Here is a 21680-nt window from a genome sequence, read left to right as displayed (position 1 = left end):
GGATACACCCTGTGTGTATGGTACAATGGGGGATACACCCTGTGTGTGGTACAATGGGGGATACATCATGTGTGATACCCTGACCTTAGCCAGCCACAGCACCCTCTCTCATCCTGCTTCCCTGCAGTGTTTTGCACCTACCTTTAGAAATTCCAGACGGCGGGACAGGAAGCGTTGACTGAGGTTAGTGAGCCTCCGGTACACAATCCTCCAGACAACGTAGTTGGCAATTGTTCTGTGATGGGGCAATAGAATTAGATAATTATTTCATTCAGGACGATTGGGGTGTAACTAAGGCACTAAAATCGCATCTATAATTACCCGAGGAGCCCAAACTGGAATAGTAGTTGGTAAATCTCGCATTATGGAATTGTACCTGTTATCCACTGAGTCTAGCAGCTGGAACAAGTCCTTGAAGTATTGCGGCACATATACTATGACCTCTTCTGACATGTTGATGTGTGAAAGTTCGGGGTAAAGATCGGTATCGATGACCAGCTTCATATAACGCAGCCAATCAAACTGAGAACACAAGAACATTCATCAGCAGCGATTGCAATGTTGGCACATTGTAACCTGAATGAGATACAGCAGCTGCAGCTGAGCTGCCAGAGGGAAGCGAGAGCTCTACACAGCCCACATGGTTTCTGTACACGCCCGGAATCTCAGGCATTATCTGTCCTCTCCAATAAACCCAACAACCTGACAGCTGACAACCTGGAGATTTCAGGGAATCTCGCAGCAAGCAAAGTGCCTAGAGGAGTACAAGTACGCAACTGGGAATGGGAGATGGGAAAAGGCAGCAGAACACTGGGACTAGGGGTGGGGGAACGGGTCTATACACTGGGAGTGGGGCTGGAAGTTGGGGGCAATAAATATGAGGGGCTATAATTCTAAAGGGGGTACAGGAGCTGATGGACCTGCGTGTCTATGTTCACAGATCACTAAAGGTGGAGGGACAGCTGAAGACAGAAGTGAATAAAGCATTCAGTGTCCTTGGCTTTATTAACAGGGGCATAGAGGGACAAAAGCAGGGAGGCAATGTTGAACTTGTACAAGAGACTTGTTAGACCTCAGCTGGAGTATTGTGTACAGTTCTGGGTGCCCCATTATAGCAAAGAAGAGAACACATTGGACAGAGAGAGTGCAGATGTGACATATAGGCCAGCAAGCTTTACATCAGTGGTAGGGAAAATATTGGAGAAGATTCCTACAGACAGGATTTACTCACATTTGGAGATGGATGGACTTATGAGGGAAAGTCAGCACAGCTTTACGGGGGAGATCTTGTCTCACAATCTTGATTTAAGTTTTTTTTGAGGAAGTGATAAAGGTGAATGATGAAGGCAAGGCAGTGAATATTGTCTACATGGACTTTACTAAAGTATTTGACAAGTTCCCACATGATAGGTCTAGAAGATTAAGTCACATGGGTTCCATGGTGAGTTGGTACGTTGGACACAAAATTAGCTTGGTCGTAGAAGACAGAGAGTAGTTGTGGAGGGGTGTTTTTCTGACTGCTGACTGTAACCATTGGTCTTCCACAAGGATTAGTGCTGGGACTCCTGTTGCTTGTAATTTATGTAAATGATGTGGATGAAAATGTAAGTGGTCTGATTGGAAAGTTTGAAGTCAACATGAAAATTGGTGGAGTTGTGGATAGTGAGGAAGGTTATCAAAGAATGTAGCAGGATACAGACCAGTTGAAATATTGTGCAGAGAAATGGCAGATGGAGTTTAATGAGGGCAAGTGTGAGGCAGTGCATTTTGGGGGGTAAAATGCAAGAGGAAAGTATACAGTAAATGCCAGGACCCTTAGGGGTACAAATCATAGTTCCCTGAAAGTGGCAAAACAAGTGGAATTGGTGGTAAATAAGACTTACAGCATACTTCCCTTCATCTGTTGGGGCATTAGGTATAAAAGTTGAACAAGTCATGTTGTAACTGTGTAAAAGTTTAGTTAGGCCACAATTGGAGTATTGTGTGCAGTTCTGCTCCTCACACTATAGGAAGGATATGGTGGCATTAGCGAGGGTGCAAGAGAGGTTTAACAGATGTTGCCTGGATTGGTGTATATTAGCTATTAGGAGAGGTTGGACAAACTTGGATTGTTTTCGCTAGAGTATCAGAGGCTGAGGGGCGACCTAATAGACACATATAAAATTATGAGAAGTATGGATGGAGTGGAAATGTCAAATACTAGGGGACCTTGATTTAAAAGTGCAAGGGGGAAATGTTTAAAGGACATGTGTAAGGAAAGGTTTGTTTTACACAGAGGGTGGGAGGTGCCTGGAACGTGCTGCAAGGGGAAGTGGTAGAAGCAGAGACGATAGCAACATTTAAGAGGCATTTAGACAGACTTGTGAACAGGCAATGGCCCAATGGTATTATCATTAGACTGTTAGTCCAGACACTCAGCTAATGGTCTGGGGACCCAGGTTCAAATTCTACCACACCACTGAATTAATAAATCTACTGACGACCATGAAACCGTTGTCAATTGTTGTAAAAACGCAAATGGGTCACTAGTGTCCTTCAGGGAAGGAAATCTGCCACCCTCATCTGGTCTGGCCTACACGTCACTCCAGACCCACAGCAATGTGGTTGACTCTCAACTGCCCTCTGAAACGGCCTAGCAAACCACTCAGTTGTACCAATCGCTACAAAGTCTCAAAGAAATAAAACTGGACGGATCACCTGGCATCGACCTAGGCACCAGAAAAGACAACGGCAGAAACAGCCCTGTCAACTCTGCAAAGTCCTCCTCACTAACATCTGGGGGTTAGTGCCAAAATTGAGAGCTGTCTCACAGACTAGTCAAGAAACAGCCTGACATAGCTATACTCACAGAATCATACCTCACAAACAATGTCCCAGACACCACCGTCACCATCCCTGGATATGTCCTGTCCCACCGGCATAAGTCTCATGGGCATCAGGTTAAACATGGGCAAGGAAACCTCCTGCTGCTTACCACATACTGTCCTCCCTCAGCTGATGAATCAGTACTCCTCAATGTTGAACAACATTTAGAGAAAGCACTGAGGATGGCGAGGGCACAAAATGTACCCTGGGTGGGGGATTTCAATGTCCACCACCAAGAGTGGCTCAGCAGCAGTACTACTGATCGAGCTGGTCAGGTCCTAAAGGACACAGCTGCTAGACTGTGGAACCAACAAGAGGGAAAAACATACTTGACCTCATCCTTACTAATCTGCCAGTTGCAATTACATCTGTCCAGCCTTCACATTGAGAATAACTTCCAACGTGTTGTGTGGCATTATCACCATGCTAAGTGGGACAGACTTCACACAGTTCTAGCAACTCATCTGGGTATCCATCAGGCCAGCGGAACAACCATGGTTCAATGGAGAGTGCAGGAGGGCATGCTAGAAGCAGCACCAGGCATACCTGAAGATGGTGAAGCTACCAAACAGGACTATTTGCACGCCAAACAGTGAAAGCAGCAAGCGATAGACAGAGCTAAGTGATCCCACAACCAAGGGATCAGATCTAAGCTCTGCAGTCCTGCCACATTCAGTCGTGAATGATGGTGGACAATTAAACAACTCACTAGAGGAGGAGGCTCCACAAATATCCCCATCCTCAATGATGGAAGAGCCCAGCACATCAGCGCAAAAGATAAGGCTGAAGCATTCGCAGCAATCTTCAGCCAGAAGTGCCGAATGGATAATCCATCTCGGCCTCCTCCAGTGCTCCCCAGCATCACAGATATCAGTCTTTAGCCAATTCAATTCACTCCACGTGATATCATGAAATAGTTGGAGGTACTGGATACTGCAAAGGCTATGGGCTCTGACAACATTCTGACAAGGAACTGAAGACTTGTGCTGCAGAACTTGCCGCTCCCCTAGCCAAGCTGTTTCAGTACATTTACAACACTGATATCTACCCGACAATGTGGAATATTACCCAGATATGTCCTGTACATAAGAAGCAGGAGAAATCCAATTCGGCCAAATACTGCCCTATCAGTCTACTCTCGATCATCAGTAAAGTGATGGAAAGCATCATCAACATTGCTATCAAGCAGCACCTGCTCAGTGACGCCCAGAAACAAAAACAGAAGTTGCTGGAAAAGCTCAGCAGGTCTGGCAGCATCTGTGAAGAGAAATCAGAGTTAACATTTCAGGTCCAGTAACCCTTCCTCAGGACAGTTCTGAGGAAGGGTCACTGGACATGAAACATTAACTCTGATTTCTCTTCACAGATGCTGCCAGACCTGCTGAGCTTTTCCAGCAACTTCTGTTTTTGTTTCTAATTTACAGCATCTGCAGTTCTTTTGGTTTTTATTCAGTGACATCCAGTTTGGGTTGTGCCAGGGCCACTCAGCTCCTGACCTCATTACAGCCTTGGTTCAAACATGGACAAAAGAGCTGAATTCCTGAGTGCGGTGAGAGTGACAGCCCTTGATGTCAGAGCTGCATTTGACCGAGTGTGGCATTGAGGAGCCCTGGCAAAACTGGAATCAATGGGTGTCAGGGAGCAAACTCTCAGGTGGTTGGAGTCATACCTGACACATAGGAAGATGGTCGTGGTTGTTGCAGGTCAGTCATCTCAGCTCCAGGACATCCCTACTGGAGTTCCTCAGGGGAGTGTCCTTGGCCCAACCATCTTCAGCTGCTTCATCAATGAGCTTCCCTCCGACATAAGGTCAGAGGTGGGGACATTCGCTGATGATTGCACAATGTTCAGCACCATTCATGACTCCTCAGATACTGAAGCAGTCCATGTTCAAATGCAGCAAGATCTGGACAATATCCAGGCTTAAGCTGACAAGTGCACATAACCTGCACCATCACCAATAAGAGACAATCCAACCATCACCCTTTGACATTCAGTGCTGTTACTATCGCTGAATCCCCCACTATCAACATCCTAGGGGTTATCATTGACCAGAAACTAAACTGGACTCACCACATAAACACCGTGGCTACAAGAGCAGGCCAGAAGCTGGGAATACTGTGGCAAGTAACTCACCTCCTGACTCCCCAAAGCCTGTCCACCATCTGCAAGGCACAAGTCAGGAATGTGATGGAATACTCCCCACTTGCCTGGATGAGTGCAGCTCCAACAACACTCAAGAAGCTTGACACCATCCAGGACAAAGCAACCCGCTTGACTGGTACCACATCCACAAGCATCCACTCCCTCCACCACTGACACTCAGTAGCAGCAATGTGTACTATCTACAAGATGCACTGCAGAAATTCACCAAAGACCCTCAGACAGTACCCTCCAAACCCACGACACTTCCATCTAGAAGGACAAGGGCAGCAGTTACATGGGAACACCACCACCTGCAAATTCCCCTCCGAGCCACTCACCATCCTGACTTGGAAATATATCACTGTTCCTTCACTGTCCCTGGGTCAAAATCCTGGAATTCCCTCCCCAAGGGCATTGTGGGTCAACCCACAGCAGGTGGACTGCAGTGGTTCAAGAAGGCAGTTCACCATCACCTTCTCCAAGGTAAGTAATTAATGAATGCTGGCCCAGCTGGTGCCAACCATATCCCATGAGTGAATAAAAAAAAGACAGGGCATAGAGGGGTATGGACCATGTGCAGACAGATGGGATTCGTTTAGAATGGCATCATGATCAACACAGACATAGTGGGCCGAAGGGCCTGTTCCTATGCTGTACTGATCTTTGATTCGAAGAATGGTTACAGAGATGAGATACTTCAGTGATGAGGATAGATTGGAGAATTCGGGGTTGGTTTCTTTGGAGGGAAAGCACATGAGAGGAGATCTGATAGACCTTTTCAAAACCACGAGCTGGCCTGGATAGAGTAAGTCAATAATGGGGAAGCTGCTCCTGCTTGGAAAAGAAAACAGAGTGAGAGTGCACAGATTTGAAAGCGATGTGTAAATGAAGCATGGGTGATGGGAGGATAAACTTTTTCACACAGCAAGTAGTAAGGCTCTGGATTGCACTGCCAGATGCAAGAAGGAAATGGTGCCACGGATATAGATTCCAACATTTTAGCCATCATGGTGTGATTGTACACATTAACTGCTTCACCAATGGTCACTGTGAGCCGCGCGTAGTTCTGAGCGTAGTGATGGAACCTTAAGCAGCAGGGGGTGATAGTGATGCCCCTTTTGGCACTTGCACCCCATGTGTGAGGGCGGTGGGCATCTCATTGAGAATTCTAGTTGCTCGGTCTACTCGATCATGTGCCTGTAAGCAGAGTTAGAGTTCAGAGACCGATCTTTCTCTTTATTCTTTCATGAGTCGTGGGCACTGCCCGTGTTATATGCTGGATCCTCAGTATAGCTCAGCATGGTAACAAGAGCCATCCTGTAAGTTTGCTCCTGCCATCCTCTGCCTTGGTAAGGATCGAGAGGATGTGCTCAGCCGAGTGGGATGGGAAGAATTATTTGGCCATCTAACAAGAAGTAGCTCTTGCTTTAAACAAGATGTAGTCAACCACACAATTGCAAATCCATTGCTATGATAGACCTTGTCATTGAGACTATCAGGGAGATCTCGGCACTGGGTCTTCCACCTTCAGAACCACAGTTGTTCCCCTGTCCAAGTTTGAGTGACATCATTATGTTGGGTGGCACTTAATACACCCTTTAAATTAACCCTTTCAGACCCTTATACTCGCACATAACAACTGGCAAGGCCAACATTTACTGTCTGTCCCTAATTACCCTTGAATTGAGTGTCTTGCTAGGCCATTTCAGAGGGCAGCTAAGAGTCAACCACATTGCTGTGCGTCTGGAGTCACATGTAGGCCAGACCGGGTAAGGACGGCAGTTTCTTTCCCTAAAGGATATTAGTGTCATGATCACATCACAAACTACTTTTTAGATCCAGATTTATTAACTAAATTTAATTTGCACCAGCTGTTTTAGTGGGATTCGAACCAGTAGGCCCCAGAGAGTTAACCTCTAGATTCTTTGTTACAGCATTACTGTTTATCTATCTCCTACTTCCTGTGGCATACCCTCAGGCTAATTCATTGCTGCTGCCAACTTCTACAGAAGGCCTGGCCTATCCATCTCCCACCTCTGGGCTACTCCCGATTGGGCCCTGAATCCACTTGGTGGGCCAATCAGGTATTAGTCCTCCGAAAGTAGCATCCCATTCCTGACCCGGGACAGGGTGGGAAGCTGGGAACTCCCTTGGCATCAGGGCTTGGAGTCCAACTTCTTGGTGCAAATCAAACCAACAGGCAACAAGGCAGTCACTGGGCTGTAGCTGGGGGGTTCACTGCATGTCCATGGACCACAGGATTACTTACTACATCAGTCAGGGATGGTATTATGATAAACTGAACAGTGTGGGAAACGATGGGAGACACATTTGAACCTTCTTCCTCACGTAAATATCATTGCAATGTGATAGAGTATCCACACATTAGCAATGGATCATGCACTGAAACGGTCACATACCTGTGGGACGGTTTCTTGTAACTTGAGCACACTAAGTTTATTGTAGAGAGCCTCACTGGTCCTGTTACTGTGTGGAATCAGAATCTGCAAAGAGCAAATTGTATGGAATTGTAACTAACTGTTGAGACATCGCATGATCAATACAATGTTCTCACTAACGTTTTGTGTAAGTACTGACTATAGTTGGCCTGTTAAGGTGTTTTCCTTTCTCAGAATTGTGCTGAGCACTTTTGAGGTACAGTCAGAGATCTTAGTGTTACAATCCAGGAAATGCTCCAAATTCTTTGTGTGATGTGAACAAGCTTTATCCTCCCCACCGACCCCCCATGCCCCCACCAGTATGTTCCTGTGAAAGTGAAGGATAAGGACAGCAAGGTTCAGGAACCTCAGGTGGTGAGTCTAGACCGGGTCAGGTTGATATTCTAGGGCATGTAAATACAGAAAAGGAGGAGTGTTGGGTGTTTTGAAAAGCATTGAGGTAGACAAGTGCCCGGGACCTGAAGGGACCTATCGCAAAATGCTGAGGGAGGCAGGTGAGGATATTGATGAGGAAATTTCTTGTACAAAATCTTTCGTCACAGGAGAGTTCCCAGAGGACGACAGAATAGCCAACGTTGTTCCTTTGTCTAAAAAGGGCAACAGGGATAATCCGGGAAATTGCAGGCCAGTGAGCCTTCCATCAGTGGTAGGGAAATTACTGAGGAAGATTGTTAGGGACAGGATTTTCTTACATTTGGAAAATATGAACTCATTAGCGATAGGCAGCATGGCTTTGTGTGGGGAAGGCCATGTCTCACAGACTCGATGTTTGTGTTTTTTGAGGAAGTGACAAAGATTATTGATGACGGCAGGATGGTCAATATTGTCTACACGGACTTTAGCAAGAGAACTTTGACAAGGTCTCTCATGACAGGCTGATACAAAAGGTGAAGCCACATGGGAACCACAGTGAGCTGGTAAGTTGGAAGCAGAACTGACTTGGTCACAGAAGACAGAGAGTAGCAGGGGAAGGGTGTTTTTCAGACTGGGGTTTGTGGCTAGTGGTGTTTCGTAGGGATCAGTCCTGGGACTTCTGTTGTTTGTAATATATATATAAATGATTTGGAGGAGAATGTAGGTGGGCCTGGTTAGTAGAGGCATAGTGGCCTCTCAGCACCAGGGACCCAGGTTCAATTCCAGCCTTGGACGACTGTGTGGAGTTTGCACATTCTCCCCGTGTGTGGGTTTCCTCCGGGTGCTCTGGTTTCCTCCCACAGTCCAAAGATGTACAGGTTAGGTGGATTGGCCATGCTAAATTGCTCTGTAGCGTATGTGCAGGCTAAGTGGTTTGGACACGGTAAATGCGGGGTTACAGGGATAGGACGGGGTGTCAGGGTGGGCGCTTCCTTAATGGGCCAAATGGCCTCTTTCTGCACTGTTGGGATTCTATGATTCTGGGGGAGCTGTGGATAGTGAGAAGGATTGCCAGAGGATACAGCAGGATATAGAGAGGCTGGAGACTTGGGCGGAGAAATGGCAGATGGAATTTAATCTGGACAAATGAGAGGTGATGCACTTTCGGAAGGTCCCATGCTGGAGGGAAGTATACAGTAAATGGCAAAACCCTTAGAAGCAGAGGAATCGAGGCAGATAGGTCCACAGTCCCCTGAAATTGGCAACACAAGTGGATAAAGAGGTCAAGAAGGCATATGGCATGCTTACCTTCATCAGTCAGGGCAAGTGTGGGGATAAGAATTATACTATAGAGAGGGGTGTCATCACATATCTGCATTTGGCAGTGCACCCCCTCCCTTGGTCTGAATAAGAAGGTCAGTAAAACCAAGGGCAGGAGTTTAGCCAGCTCAGCAGAACAGCATCAGCTGAAAGTGGGAGTGTAGCTCGGGCAGGTGGGGACCTCTCCCAGCAGGATCTATAGTGACCGTGAATTGATGTGGCCCTCTCATCCTGAAACCTGGACCTGTGTGGGCCAACACACTCCACACCTTCAGTGGAAGTTGGTGTGAGGAGCCTCCAGTCACTGCTCTGTGTAATTTGTGCCTCATTGGAGCTCTCATATGCTCAACCTGTTTTAGAGCCTTCTGACTGATTCAAACCAATGTAAAAAGAAAATAAAAGCAAAATAATCCAACTAAATCCACACTTGCAAATCTTATTAACACACCGCCTGCCATTCTCACCCTTTCACTGAAATAGGCCTCAAAATGTGCTGAGGGTATTGTAAAGATTATGGATTAGAATCTGAGACCTGGAGGGAGATATTGTATACTGGGCTACTTCTGACGGTGTTAAATATATTAATGAGATAGTGTACACCATCACAAGAAGCAACATATTGCCACATGATCTTGCTCTCCCTGGTAGCACCTGGTGTTAAGTGGTAGACCCATTAAGAGACACTTTAATACCTTCCTTATCTCAGCCGACTCTATAACGGTCCTCTATTAGCACAACAAAACCAAGAATGTACAGCCATGATGTTGCGTGAAGTGTGCAATGTACTAACTACATTCCTATTTCATACCCTGTGGCTGGGTCCAGGAGACAGAGTGGTAAATATTACTGGAATCTGATGAAGTTGGGTCAAATATTACCTTTTTTATTTAAACACAGTAAAGTTATCTCCCGATAAAGATCTCACCTCTGCCACCAGACCCTTCGAAAGAACCATTTCCTAGTGGTCATGTGAGCCTATGACATGTCTCAATGATGTAAACGATCTATTTTCAAATTAACCCTTGACACTACATCACCCCCTCGCCACCCATCCACCTCCAAAGTCTCTGACTCTACCCGTTTCATTACATCTCACTGTTTACGTATTTTTTGTTGAAATGTTTCATCGCGTGCTCATCAGGACAATTTGCAAGAAATACCAAGGTAACCGGAACACATCGTTTCACACGGTTTGCAAAGGAGGTGTTGGCTGGTTGTGGCATTTTCCATAGAAATGATACTACCAATCCGAGTCCAGCTGCCAACCAATCAGCACTCTCTCATGCACTTTGAACGTTGATTTCTTTTTACTTTGGCATTCTTGCCAATGGTCCTGATGAGTGAAAAATGAAAGGCTTTGACAAACATCCTCCAGCCATACTCTGGTCTGTACTACCAGGCGATTCGTAACATACATCCCCTTATCCTACGCTCCTCACCTCACAACTATTTTGTTTGGTTTTAGAAAAGGCGTAACATGTTTCTGATAACTGTGGCGTTCGCTCTGTTTTGTTGCTTGGCTGTCACACTGACCTTTGCGACCTTGGTCTCAAACTCCAGGACGGATTGCATGTCAATCTGAGCTGTGGTTCTATTAGCTCCGAGGAGGACTGCGATATCAATCATCAGCTGCAGCAGGGCACGCCGAGACTGAAAAGAGAGAGTGTCAGACAGAACAGTTTCCAGGCGCCAGACCATCTACATTGTCTCGAACATTTCCGGCTACGAACAGCAACTGATTATAAAGATTCTGGGTTCATTCTCCAATTTTGCCATAGCCAGGTTCACGTTAGGAGGTGCTGCAGACCCAACACGACGGAAATATTTCCAACACCTCCTTCCTTTCTCTATAATCTCCGTCAGCCCCCTGAACACGCATTCTACCTCCAACATAGTTGGCCAAGCCTTCAACATCTTAGCTTCAGTTTCCTCCCTAACACTCTTAATCTCTCCCTCCCTCTCTAAGGCACACCTTACATTCTGACTTTCACATGAGTGAAATAAAACCTCAAGAAGTTGTATAAAATAGCAATGGCTACAAGAGCAGGTCACAATGAAGGAATACCGCAGCAAGTAACTTGTCTCCTGACTCCCCAAAGCCACCTTTGAACTGCTGGCCTTCAGGTGAATGTTCCCTTAGGGAGAGAATTCCAGGATTGTGACCCAGCGACCATGAAGGAACGGCAATATATTTCCAAGTCGGGATGATGAGTGGCTTGGAGGGGAACTTGCAGGGTGTGGTGTTCCCATGTAACTGCTGCCCTTGTCCTTCTAGATGGAATTGGTCATGGGTTTGGAAAGTGCTGTCTGAGGATTTTTGGTGAATTTCTGCAGTGTATCTTGTGGATAGTACACACTGCTGCTACTGAGCGTCGGTGGTGGAGGGAGTGGATGCTTGTGGATGTGGTGCCAATCAAGCGGCTGCTTTGTCCTGGATGGTGTTGAGTGTTGTTGGGGCTGTATCCATCCAGGGAAGTGGGGAGTATTCCATCACACTCCTGACTTGTGCCTTGTAGATGGTGGACAGGCTTTGAGGAGTCAGGAGATGAGTTACTTGCCACAGTATTCCCAGCTTCTGGCCTGCTCTTGTAGCCACTGTGTTTATGTGGTGAGTCCAGTTTAGTTTCTGGTCAATGATGACACCCAGGATGTTGACAGTAGGTGATTCAGTGATGGTAACACCATGGAATGTCAAGGGGCGGTGGTTAGATTGTCTCTCATTGGTGATAGTTATTGCCTGACATTTGTGTGGCGTGCACATTTCAAATGTTGCCTTTTGTCATCTTCTCATTAAATTACAAGCAGTTACAATACTCCCTTAATTGACTTAAGACACAACATCAATTAATCTCTGTATCCCAGCAGCAATGAAAAGAGACTCACCTTTTCTGCCTCAGTGCTGTTAGTCAGATAGTCTTCCTCAGACGGTAGAAACACCGATGCTTGGTCCAGCTGTTTGTAAATAGAGACAATGAATAATATCAGACTCAGACCCATCTCTGGTCAAACACACCACTGGTTGTTAGAGGACTCTCTGACGTTTTGCATCTACAAAATAATTGCAGCATTTTAAATGTTGTTCATTTACTTCCATAGGACTGAAGGTATTGGGTGTTGCCATTTCATTAGTAACACACTGGGCTCTGATTCGAAACGGACGATTTAAGAAGTCCCACAAACAGTGATGTCAACTTGCCAACCAATCCACACCCTTCATTTACGCTGAACAAATTCCCTTTGAAATTTGGTATTCTTGCAGTGTAAACCTGATGTGTGCAGAAACAAAAAAACTTTGAGGGCATGCATCTGTCTACAGCAATAATCAAATGGTGATAGAATAAAAACAACATAATCTGACACTCAATGCTAATGATTCTGTATAAATTGACTGTTTATTAGGAGGAACACTTCCTGGGCATGTTGAGTTACAGTCTCAGAACAGTCAATGTCAGAACATTACCTGGCAGGAATAAAGCAAACAATTTGGAATTACACAGACTAACAATAAAATTCTCATTACCTATTTTTAAATCTGTGTAGTCTTTATCCAATTGCAGATTCTTGAGTCTAGCCCCTCTTTTAGTAAATGTAAAACAGGCTTCCGACAATTCAGTAAATGATTTAAATAAATAATCAGAAAATAAGATTCTCAGTGCCTAATGTGGAGAAGTAATTGTCATATTTACTTTAAGGGCATTGTGATAATGAACATTAAAAGTTCTGATTAAAAAACTTAAGAAAAACATCATTACCCAATGTGGGACTCGCAAAAGGGATTGACAGTCCCATTACGCACCAATTGAGGTATCCGAGCTGTGTAGAAGCTCTCTGCATAAAACCTTAACTCATTGGATCTAGCCTAAGGAGGACCTTAACATTCATTTCAATATCTATGCAGGTCAATCCACGCCCTGTCTATATCAATGGTGTTGAGGTGGAGATGGTCAAGAGTGTCAGGTTCCTGGGAGTGACGATCACCAACAATCTGTCCTGGTCCACCTACATTGTTGCAACAGTCAAGAAAACACAACAATGGCTCTACTTCCTCAGGAGGCTAAGGAAATTTAACATGTCCATAAAGACTCTTGCCGATTTTTATAGATGTACCATAGAAAGCATCCTCTTTGGATGCGTCACAGCTTAGTATGGCAACTGCTCTTCCCAAGACCATAGAAATTACAGAGAGTTGTGAACACAGCCCAGTCCAATCTACATTTCTCGCTGCCTCAGGAAGGCAGCCAACATCATCAATGATTCCTCCCAGCCTGGTTATCATTTCTTCCAACCTCCTCCATCAGGCAGAAGATACAAAAGTTTAAACACACATTCAAGAGGTTCAAAAAAAGTTTCCTCCCCATTGTTACCAGACTTCTGAATGGACTTTTCAAATTTCAAATCTAATGTTGATCTTGCTTTTTGTGCATTTTCTTTGCGGCTATAACTTTGTATTCCTTAGTCGTTTAATCACCCTATGATCTTTGTATGTTATGATCTGCCTATACTGTACACAAAACAAAACATTTCACTGTACTGAAGTACATGTGACAGTAATAAATCAAATCAAATCAATTAGTAAGACCTTCAGACAGGGATTTAGAATCAGTGATACACCGACAGTGAACACTTTAAACAAGGTCTAATCCCTACGCCGCCATCTCGAAGCGTATCAGGACAAGTTACTGTCAGAGCTGGGTGCTCACACATGATTCCCAACCCCTTTCCATTTGTCATCAGGAGCTGTGGTGGGATAAATATTGGCCAGAATGCCGAGAATAACACAACTCCACCTCATTCTGAAGTCGAGAGTCAAAGGTTATTTCAACAAAAGGGAGACCCTATGATTCACCAGTCCGGTGTCTAAACATGGCACCACAATTTGAAGACGGCATGGGCTGAAGTGCCCCGTTTCCTAGGCATTTTGCACTGAAGATCATTTCCTGGAGAGACAGGCAGAGAGAGAGAGATAGGAGGAGAGTGAGAGAGGGAGAGGGAGAGGGAGAGGGAGAAGGAGTGCGAGAGTGTCACAGCCATTCCCTACAACCTTTTCTCCCACCTCAGCCAGCCTTCAATCCCATCCAAGATTTCTCTCTTTGGTAACTATTGTCATCTGGTGCTATTGTGCTCAGTGGTTTAATTGACCTGTGTTCGATTTTGTTAGTCTGTTGATTGATCTATGTTCGCTGTGCTTGATTGCTTAAGCTTGGGAGAGGCCACTGGGAGAAACGTAAACAGAGACTTTCAGAGAAAGACCCAAAAATTCAAAGCTTTAGAGCAATATTTCAAAACTGAAGAGCTATTTTAAAGCACTAAGTAAAACGGTTGTAGATTTACAACGTGTCCCCTCAGCGCTAGTCTGAGTTAAATGAGATCGACATAAAATACACAAACAAACTGGCACTCACTGACCTTGAAGATGTGCTCGTTGGAGTTTTTGTCATCAGTTGCAACAAAGAATTGAATGAAGATATTGCTGCTGAATTTTCCACGGAGGAAAGCTAACATCTCCAGTAGGTTAAAGTCCTCCTCTCTCCACGTTCCCTCAGGCCCATTGTTGGCCTCCAGCACTGGCCAGCGTAAATATGGCTGCTTCAGAAACTTCAGCAAAGGTCTGGCATCCTCCAGCTCAATAGCGCCTAACCACAGAGCAAAAGAGAGAAAGGTGGACAGTGGGGAAGGAGGGGTTGAGCTCACCCATGCAAAAGGTCGCTGACGGCGATATTGGGATCGCATGCAAGACTGATGCACATCAGACCTGGATCCACCCCACACCACACCCCCACCCCATACATACCCCTTTCTCACACACCCATACTCCCTGATTCCCACAGAGCCCCACCCCACACCCAACAATCCCTCCCCTCACACCTCCAACATACGACAGCCTCCTCCAGCCCCCTCCTCCAAACCCTCCCAGCCCCCGGAGAACATGCAAATTCCACACAGATAGTTTCTTGTGCATGGAATCGAACCTGGGTCCCCACCGCAATGAGGCAGCAGCACTAACCACTGAGCCACCGTGCCAACGGGCTTTGAACAGGCCTGGGATATTTTTTTTCTTTATTCTATCATAGGGATGTGGGTGTTGCCAACACTGGTTGCCCTTCCTTAATTGCCCTTGGACTGAGTGGCCTGTTTGTCAGGGCCATGTCAGTGGGCAGTTAACCTCACTGAGGCCTGGAGTCAGTGTAGGCCAGACCAGGTGAAAATAGCCAATTTCCCTCCCAGGCAGCTTCACAACAATTGATGCTACTCACTATCACCGAGAATGGCTTCTTCCAGCATAGACGCATCCAGTGTGTTTAAATTCCACAGCTGGAATGTGAACCAATGTCGCAGAATAATACACTGGATCACAAATACAATTTGATTTACCATGACACCACTATCTCCCTACTGTGTATCTGTCAGTTGTATCATGGGTGATTTACCCTTTCGCTATAGACCAGTAAAGACTAAGCATCCACAACATCCACAACCCGAGCTACAAATCTACTCTAAAACCTTAGAGACTAAGCATCCAAATGCTTCATTTCGTTGACGTTTAGATTAAACCAAGGTCACAATGTGTCTATCTGAACACAACACTGATAAACACTTGAAGCATCCAATGTGAGGATTTAACATAAGTACAGTAAACAGCCACACACTGGTATCATCAAGACTCTCTCTGGGTATTTGCATTAATTTGTACACCTTGGCCAGGACTGTATCAATGGTGCTGAGTTGGAGATGATAGAGAGCTTCAAGTTCCTAGGAGTGATGATCACCAACAATCTGTCCTGGTCCATCCACATCGACTCGACAGTCAAGAAAACACACCAACGCCTCCACTCCCTCAGAAGGCTAAGGAAATTCGACATGTCCACAAGGACTCTTACCAACTTTTATAGATTCACCATAGGAAGCATCCCATCCAGATGCATCACAGCCTGGTAAGACTGCAAGAAACTACAGAGAGTTGTGAATGCTGCCCAGTCCATCACACAAACCAACCTTCTTTCCATTGACTCCTGCTACACTACCTGCTGCCTCAGGAAAGCAGCCAACATCATCAAAGACGCCTACCACACCAGTTATACTCTTCCACCCTCTTCCATCAGGCAGAAGGTATAAAAGTTTGTAAATACATAGCAACAGATTGAAGAACAGCTTCTTCCCTGCTGTTATGAGGCTTTTGAATGGACCTCTCATATATTAGAGTTGATCTTTCTCTGCACCTTCTCCGCAGCTGTAACACTACATTCTGCATTCTGTTCTATTACCCTGGTGAACGTATTTAAGGTATGACTTGTCTGGATAGCAGGCAAGGCAATACTTTTCACTGTATCTCAGTACATGTGACAATAACAAATCAAATCAAATCAAAATGAAAGTACTCACTCTCGTTCATGCATGACTGATAAAGTAGCTTTGTCTTCTGCACCACTTCAACGTCCTTTTCTTCATCAATTGGGGCTTCCAACAGCTCTGCAGAAAGAGAGACGGATCATTCACAAGGATAAAAAGTTGCTTAATATCCTGGTTGCTTAATATCCTTAATTGCCCTGGTTTCCTGGGCTCAGCTGACATAGAAAAGACCCTCTTTTCTCACTCACTGCCCTGACAACAGCTACAGAACTGCTGGACGGCGGAGGCTCACTGAGAAGCACATATCTGCTGCAGGATGCTCAGTCTTAGATCAGCCATAGCCTCATCACACGGCACCATGGGCTCAAGGGCTGAATGGCCTCCTCCTGACATTTAAGGGGTGAGAAAGACAGGGACGTGGAACCAGAGTCACTAAGCCTTGGTCCAGTTCTTCTCTTGTTCCAGCTGAGAGAATGTCAGTCCACGTAGGTGCAAATGGAGATAAATGGATACGATCTCACAGCCATTACAGAAACATGGTTACAAGGAAATTGGAAACTTAATATTCAAGAATATGTGACCTTTCAGAAAGGCGGGATGTAAATGAGAGGAATAAGTTGAAAGATAAACCATATAAAGAGGCCAAAGTGAGTAATAGCCCCAAAGACTGAGGTAAATTCAGAATCCAGCAAAGGAGGACTAAACAGATAATAAAGAGAGAGAGAAAATACTACAAGAGCAAACTAGTGAGGAATATAAAAACTGACAATAAGAGCTTCTTTAAATACATAAAAAGGAAGAGAGAGGTCAAAGCTAACATAGACCCCTTAGAAAATGAATCTGGGGAGACAGGCTATGGGAAACAAGGAAATGACAGGGGAATTGAACAGATAGTTTGTATCAGTCTTTACTGTGAATGATACTTGGAATAGTCCATTAGTACTAAGGAATGTGGGGGAGGAAATAAAAATCTCACCATCACCAGAGAAGTAGTATTAGCCAACAAATGGAGCTACAGGAATATAAGTCCCCTGGTCCTGATGGCTTCCATTCTAGGATCTGAAAAGTAGTAGCTACAGAGACAGTGGATGTATTGATTGTGAATTTCTGAAAATCCTTAAATTCCAGAGAATTACTGGAAGACTGGAAAACTACCAATGTGACATTCCTATTCAAAAAAGGAGAGAGGCAAAAAGTAGGTAACTGTAGGATGATTAGCCAAACAGCTATTGTTGGAAAGAAGTTGGAATCAATTATTAAGGAAGTAATAGCAGGACATTTGGAAAATCATAATCTATTTGAGCAGGATCAGCATGGTTTCATGAAAGGTAACTCATTTCTGACTAATTACAGATTTTTGAGGAAATATCGACCAGAGTGGATAGCAGGGAACCAGTAGATGTGTTGCATTTGGACTTCTGGAAGATGTTCAGCAAGGTACCTCACAAAAGGTTAAGTCATAAGGTAAGAGCCCACAGTGTTGGAGGGAGCATATTGGCATGAAAGAGAATTGGCTAATGAGCAGGAATCAGTGAGTGGGAATAAGGAGTTCATTTTCAGTTGACGACCTGTGACCAGTGAGGTTCCACAGGGATCAGTGCTGGGACTACAACTGTTTACAATATATATTAAGGACTTGGAGGAAGGAAGTGAATGTACTGTTGCCAGATTTGCTGACAAAACAAACATAGGTGGAAAGGCAGGTTGTGACAGGGATACAAACAGAGATATTGATAAGCTAAGTAAATGGGAAAACAGCTGGAAAATGGAGTAAAATAAGGGAAAATGTAAAGTTGCACATTTAAGAAGGGAGAACAAAAGAAGAAAATATTATCAAAATGGAGAGAAACAGCAGAAAGCTGCAACACAAAGACACTTGGGGGTATTTGTGCACAAAACACAGAAAGCTAGCACACAGAGGCAGCAGATAATCAGGAAGGCTAATAGAATGTTGGCCCTTATTTCAAGGGGTTTGGAGTAAAAGAGTAGGGAAGTCTGACTGCAACTGTACAAGGTGCTGGTGAGACCACATCTGGAGCACAGAGCAGTTTTGTTCACCTTATTTAAGGAAAGATACCATTTCATTGGAGGCAGTTGAGAGAAGGTTCACCAGAATGATCCCTGGTATGGAGGGATTATTTTATGAGCAAAGCCTAAACAAGTTGGGACTGTAATCTCTGGAGTTTAGAAAAATGAGAGGTGATCTCATTGAAACATATCAGATTCTTAAGGGGCTTGACAGGGTAAATGCTGAGAGGATGTTTCCCCTCATGGGAGAGCCTAGGATCAGAGGGCATAGTCTCAGAATAAAGGAGCACCAATTTCAGACTGAGATAAGAAGAAATTTCTTCTCTCAGAGGGTTGAGAGTCATTGGAACTCCTTGCCACAGAGAGCGGTGGGGACAAGAATCATTGAGTATTAAGGCTGAGGTAGATAAATTCTTGATCAGTCAGGGAATCAAGGGTTACAGGGAAAAGGCAGGAAAGTGGATGTGAGGAAAGCCAGATCAACTGTGATTCTATTCAACGATGGAGCATGCCCAAGAGAGCTGAATGGCCTATGCCTGTTCCTATTTCTTAATGTCTCGATGCCCCCAGCTACATAGTTCTGGGGCCATGGGTTTAGGATTAACAGTGGAAAAGGGCCGACATGTTGCAATGTGTGGAAACTCGATTTCAAAGTTGGGTCGTCCATCCCATGCCCTGTGTTCCCCTCTGCGTTAAATATGGAAAACATTAAAAACGTATCTGCAAGACTGCATTATAAAACCAAGCCCGCTTTCATTATTACTGTGTTTGCCACCATCCGTCATTCCAAAAGGAGGTTTTGCTTCAAGTTTACCATGCAACCATTGCCAAGAAGATAGGGCCAGGTTGCAGGGTAGACCCACCCTATCCTCCTCACTAAACCAGACCACCACCACCAACACCCCACCTTCCCCCAACTGAGGGTCTTGCAGAACATTGAATGAGGCCGTGGGACATTCATTCCAGCCGTTATCTATTTCCTCGGCTACACATGGTTTAAAGACGAGGACAATCTGTTGTGTGTGATTTATTCCAGATTGTCACAGACTCCCTCGGTTAAAGCATGTTTTTCACGTGATCTGATACAGGGATATGGGGACAGAGAGTGGGACGGTGAAACTAACGTGGGGCCTGATACAGGCCCATGGAGAGAGACTGGAGCTTTGGGATGAGTTGGGAATTGAGTCAGGTGTACTGGGACAGCATGGAGCAGCGGGATGAGTTTGGGTTTTGCAAGAGGAACAGTCACGTTCTCTCTGCGACGTGGCTGAACTCTGAGCTACTGGGCTTGCGGGTTCAGCCAGGAGATTGGGCGTCAATTCAGCCTCTTTTTTTCTCCCCACCCCCTACCCCCTCCCCCCTCCCACCTCGCTGGATCTTCCGATGTTGCATCTCTCTGACACACATTTTCAAGGTGAACTCTCAGGCTGAGGGGCATTATCTCCAGCCTGTGTTCCCACCCACAAATCCAAAACTCGAGGACAAGTTAAGTGAGTGGGTAGACACAACGCAGGTGCAGTATAATGTGGATAAATGTGAGGTAATCCACTTTGGTAGTTAAAATCAGAAGGCAGATTATTATCCGAATGGGGATAGATTGGGAAAAGGGAAGATGTAATGAGACCTGGGTGTCCTTGTATGCTATTCACTGAAAGTAAGTACGTAGATGCAGCAGGTTTTGAAGCAGGTAAATGGTACATTGGCTTTCATAGTGAGAAGCTTTGAGTACAGGGGCAGGGATGTTTTGCGACAACTGTTGAGACCACACCTGAGGAAGGATGTTGTGGAGATGGAGGAAGTGCAACAAAGGTTTACCAGACTGATTCGTACGATGTTGGGACTGATGTATGAAGACAGACTGGGTCGTTTAGGACTATATTCACTGGAGTTTAGAAGAATGAAGGGGGCTTTCTCACAGAAACCTATAAAATTCCAAAAGAACTAGACAGGGTAATCACAGAAAGAATATTCCCGATGATCAGGGAGTCCAGAACCAGGGGTCACAGTCTAAGGATACAGAGTACGCCATTGAGGACGGAGATAAGGAGAAATTTCTTCACCCAGAGAGTGGGGAGCCTGTGGAATTCTTCACCACGGAAAGCCATTGAGGCTGAAACAATGAATGTTTTCAAGAAGGAGTTAGATGTAGTTCTTAGGGCTAAAGGAATCGAAGGTAAAAGCCAAAAGAGGGGACTGAGTTGAATAATCAGCCAAGATCAGCAAGGCCACCTATGTATGGAACCACAGGAGATGGGGGAAAACACTAAACAAATATTTTGCATCGGTGTTTACTGTGAGAAGGATATGGAAGATAGAGAACATGGTGAAATAAATAGCAATATCTTGAAAAATGTCCATATTACAGAGGAAGAGGTGCTGGACGTCTTAAAACGCATAAAGGTGGATAAATCTGCAGGACCTGACCAGGTGTATCCTAGAACTCTGCAGGAAGCAAGGGAAGAGATTGCTGGGCCCCAGGCTGTGATATTTGTATCATCGATAGCCACAGGTGAGATGTTGGAAGACTGGAGGGTGGCTAATGTTATGCCATTATTTAAGAAAGGTGTTAAGGAAAAGCCATGGAACTGTAAAACCAGTGAGCCTGACATCAGTGGTGGGCACATTGTTGGAGGGAATCCTGAGGGAAAGGAGTTACATGTATTTGGAAAGGGCAGTCAACATGGCTTTGTGTGTGGGAAATTATGTCTCACTAACTTGACTGAGTTTTTTGAAGAAGTAACAAAGAGGATTGATGAGGGTAGAGCGATGGACATGATCTATAGGGTTCCTCCTGGCAGACTGGTTAGCGAGGTTAGATCACACAGGATACAGGGAGAACTACCCATTTGGATGCAGAACTGGTTCAAAGGTAGGAGACAGAGTGTGATGGAGGAGGGTTGCTTTTCAGACTGGAGGCCTGTGACCAGAGGTGTGCCGCAAGGATCAGTGCTGGGTCCACTGCTTTTCATCATTTATATAAATGATTTGGATGTGAACATAGGAGGTATGGTTAGTAAGTTTGCAGATGACACCAAAATTGGGGGTGTTGTGGACAGCGAAGAAGGTTACCTCAGAGTACAACAGGTCATTGATTAGATGGGCCAAGGAGTGGTAGATGGAGTTTAAATTAGATAAATGGGGGGTGCTGCATTTTAAAAATGC

At 45.1% G+C, this 21680-nt stretch overlaps 1 protein-coding gene across 1 annotated transcript in view; it reads right to left on the bottom strand.

Annotated features, from left to right (window-relative positions):
- Positions 1-21680, bottom strand: part of phex (phosphate regulating endopeptidase homolog, X-linked) — a 67842-nt gene that overhangs the window by 27820 nt on the left and 18342 nt on the right. Inside the window, exons 4-10 of the mRNA XM_048603339.1 lie at positions 16524-16610; positions 14550-14776; positions 12027-12095; positions 10677-10793; positions 7431-7514; positions 377-522; positions 142-235 (exon numbers count right to left, since the gene is read on the bottom strand). Coding sequence (XP_048459296.1) covers positions 142-235; positions 377-522; positions 7431-7514; positions 10677-10793; positions 12027-12095; positions 14550-14776; positions 16524-16610 — 824 coding nt within the window. The remainder of the gene's footprint in view (positions 1-141; positions 236-376; positions 523-7430; positions 7515-10676; positions 10794-12026; positions 12096-14549; positions 14777-16523; positions 16611-21680) is intronic.

Source organism: Rhincodon typus, chromosome 11 (assembly GCF_021869965.1).
Source record: "Rhincodon typus isolate 14 chromosome 11, sRhiTyp1.1, whole genome shotgun sequence".
NCBI classification, from domain to species: domain Eukaryota; kingdom Metazoa; phylum Chordata; class Chondrichthyes; order Orectolobiformes; family Rhincodontidae; genus Rhincodon; species Rhincodon typus.
This window is presented reverse-complemented; position numbering and strand designations above follow the sequence as displayed.